At 35.7% G+C, this 1,164-nt stretch overlaps 1 protein-coding gene across 1 annotated transcript in view; it reads left to right on the forward strand.

Annotated features, from left to right (window-relative positions):
- rnft1 (ring finger protein, transmembrane 1) overlaps window positions 1-534 on the forward strand; it is a 9,076-nt gene extending 8,542 nt beyond the window's left edge. The window contains exon 9 of the mRNA XM_015379014.1: window positions 15-534. Coding sequence (XP_015234500.1) covers window positions 15-149 — 135 coding nt within the window. The 3' untranslated portion in view covers window positions 150-534. The remainder of the gene's footprint in view (window positions 1-14) is intronic.
- Window positions 535-1,164: the final 630 nt, after the last annotated feature.

The raw sequence follows: 1,164 nt of genomic DNA on the forward strand, positions 1-1,164 counted from the left end.
CTTCTGCTTTGCAGCACGTATTCTGTGACGAGTGCATCGCTCTGTGGTTTAACCGGGAGAGGAGCTGCCCCCTGTGCCGCACAGTCATCACAGACAAGGTGTACAAATGGAGAGACGGCGCCACGTCTCCACACCTGCAGATTTATTGATTGGCGGGGTGCAGAATTTTGCGCATGTGGGACTGCGGCATTCCTTTTTTCATGTATTCCAGCTTTTCTTTTTCCTCTTGGAACCACAGCAGGGTTTGGTGTTGTGCTCATTTTCAGTAGAGTGATAAGGGCTATGCTACCTGAATGCCAGACGCACTAATGGACACGAGTTGCACAGCCTGAATGTTTCTCTACCAGCTCATCTCTTCTTCCACAGAAATCTCATGTTTATTAAATATTTTTTCCCCTTTTGAGCAGAATCACTGTTTTCACCTTTTCATGTCACTGGAACACTGGAAAAAGATCTAGAAATAAGTTAAAATTTCCTAAATTAAGTGTATTTCCCCTTATTTGAGTCGGTAAATCAGATAGTTTGCCAATGGATTTAGTGTTTTTTTTTTTCTTTTCTTAAAATAAGATAATTAGATAAGATGCACTTGAAATAAGATGCAATTGTGTTTTCTTATTTTAGGTGTAAATTGTCTGGTTCCATTGTCAAAATGTCTTTTTTACCTCCTCGATCCAAGAACAAATTCACTTATTTAAAGAAAAAATGACTTATCTAGTTTTCGATTTTTTTCCAATGTTAGACCCACTATATGGGGCTGAAAATTGTTCTGTTGCCTAATTTTTAATTTCTTGACATCAGGCAAGTTACATCAAGTATTTAAAAGTCAAATGAGCAAAACATGTCATCATCCAGCAGTTTTAATTTCTGATAAAGTTCCTGATAAATGTAGAAAGTGTTGAACTTGTTTTTCCCATATCTGGTGAAAAGAAAGAAAAATCAACTTTGAGATTTACTCATAAATTATTTTTCTATTGGGGTGACTTCACTGTTTATATAAAGACCAAAGATTGGAATCTATTTTATGTATTAAAAATGATTTCATCAACTGTCTAAATAAAGATTTACATTTAAATTATTGTGGAAATTATGAGCTTGGAAGGAATCCTTTAATGAAGATAAGAGTAAATATTGGGAACATTTTACCTCCTGCTGCCTTTGTTATGA

The sequence above is a fragment of the Cyprinodon variegatus genome, unplaced genomic scaffold (genome assembly GCF_000732505.1).
Source record: "Cyprinodon variegatus isolate N-32 unplaced genomic scaffold, C_variegatus-1.0 Scaffold184, whole genome shotgun sequence".
In the NCBI taxonomy this organism is placed as follows: Eukaryota; Metazoa; Chordata; class Actinopteri; order Cyprinodontiformes; family Cyprinodontidae; genus Cyprinodon; species Cyprinodon variegatus.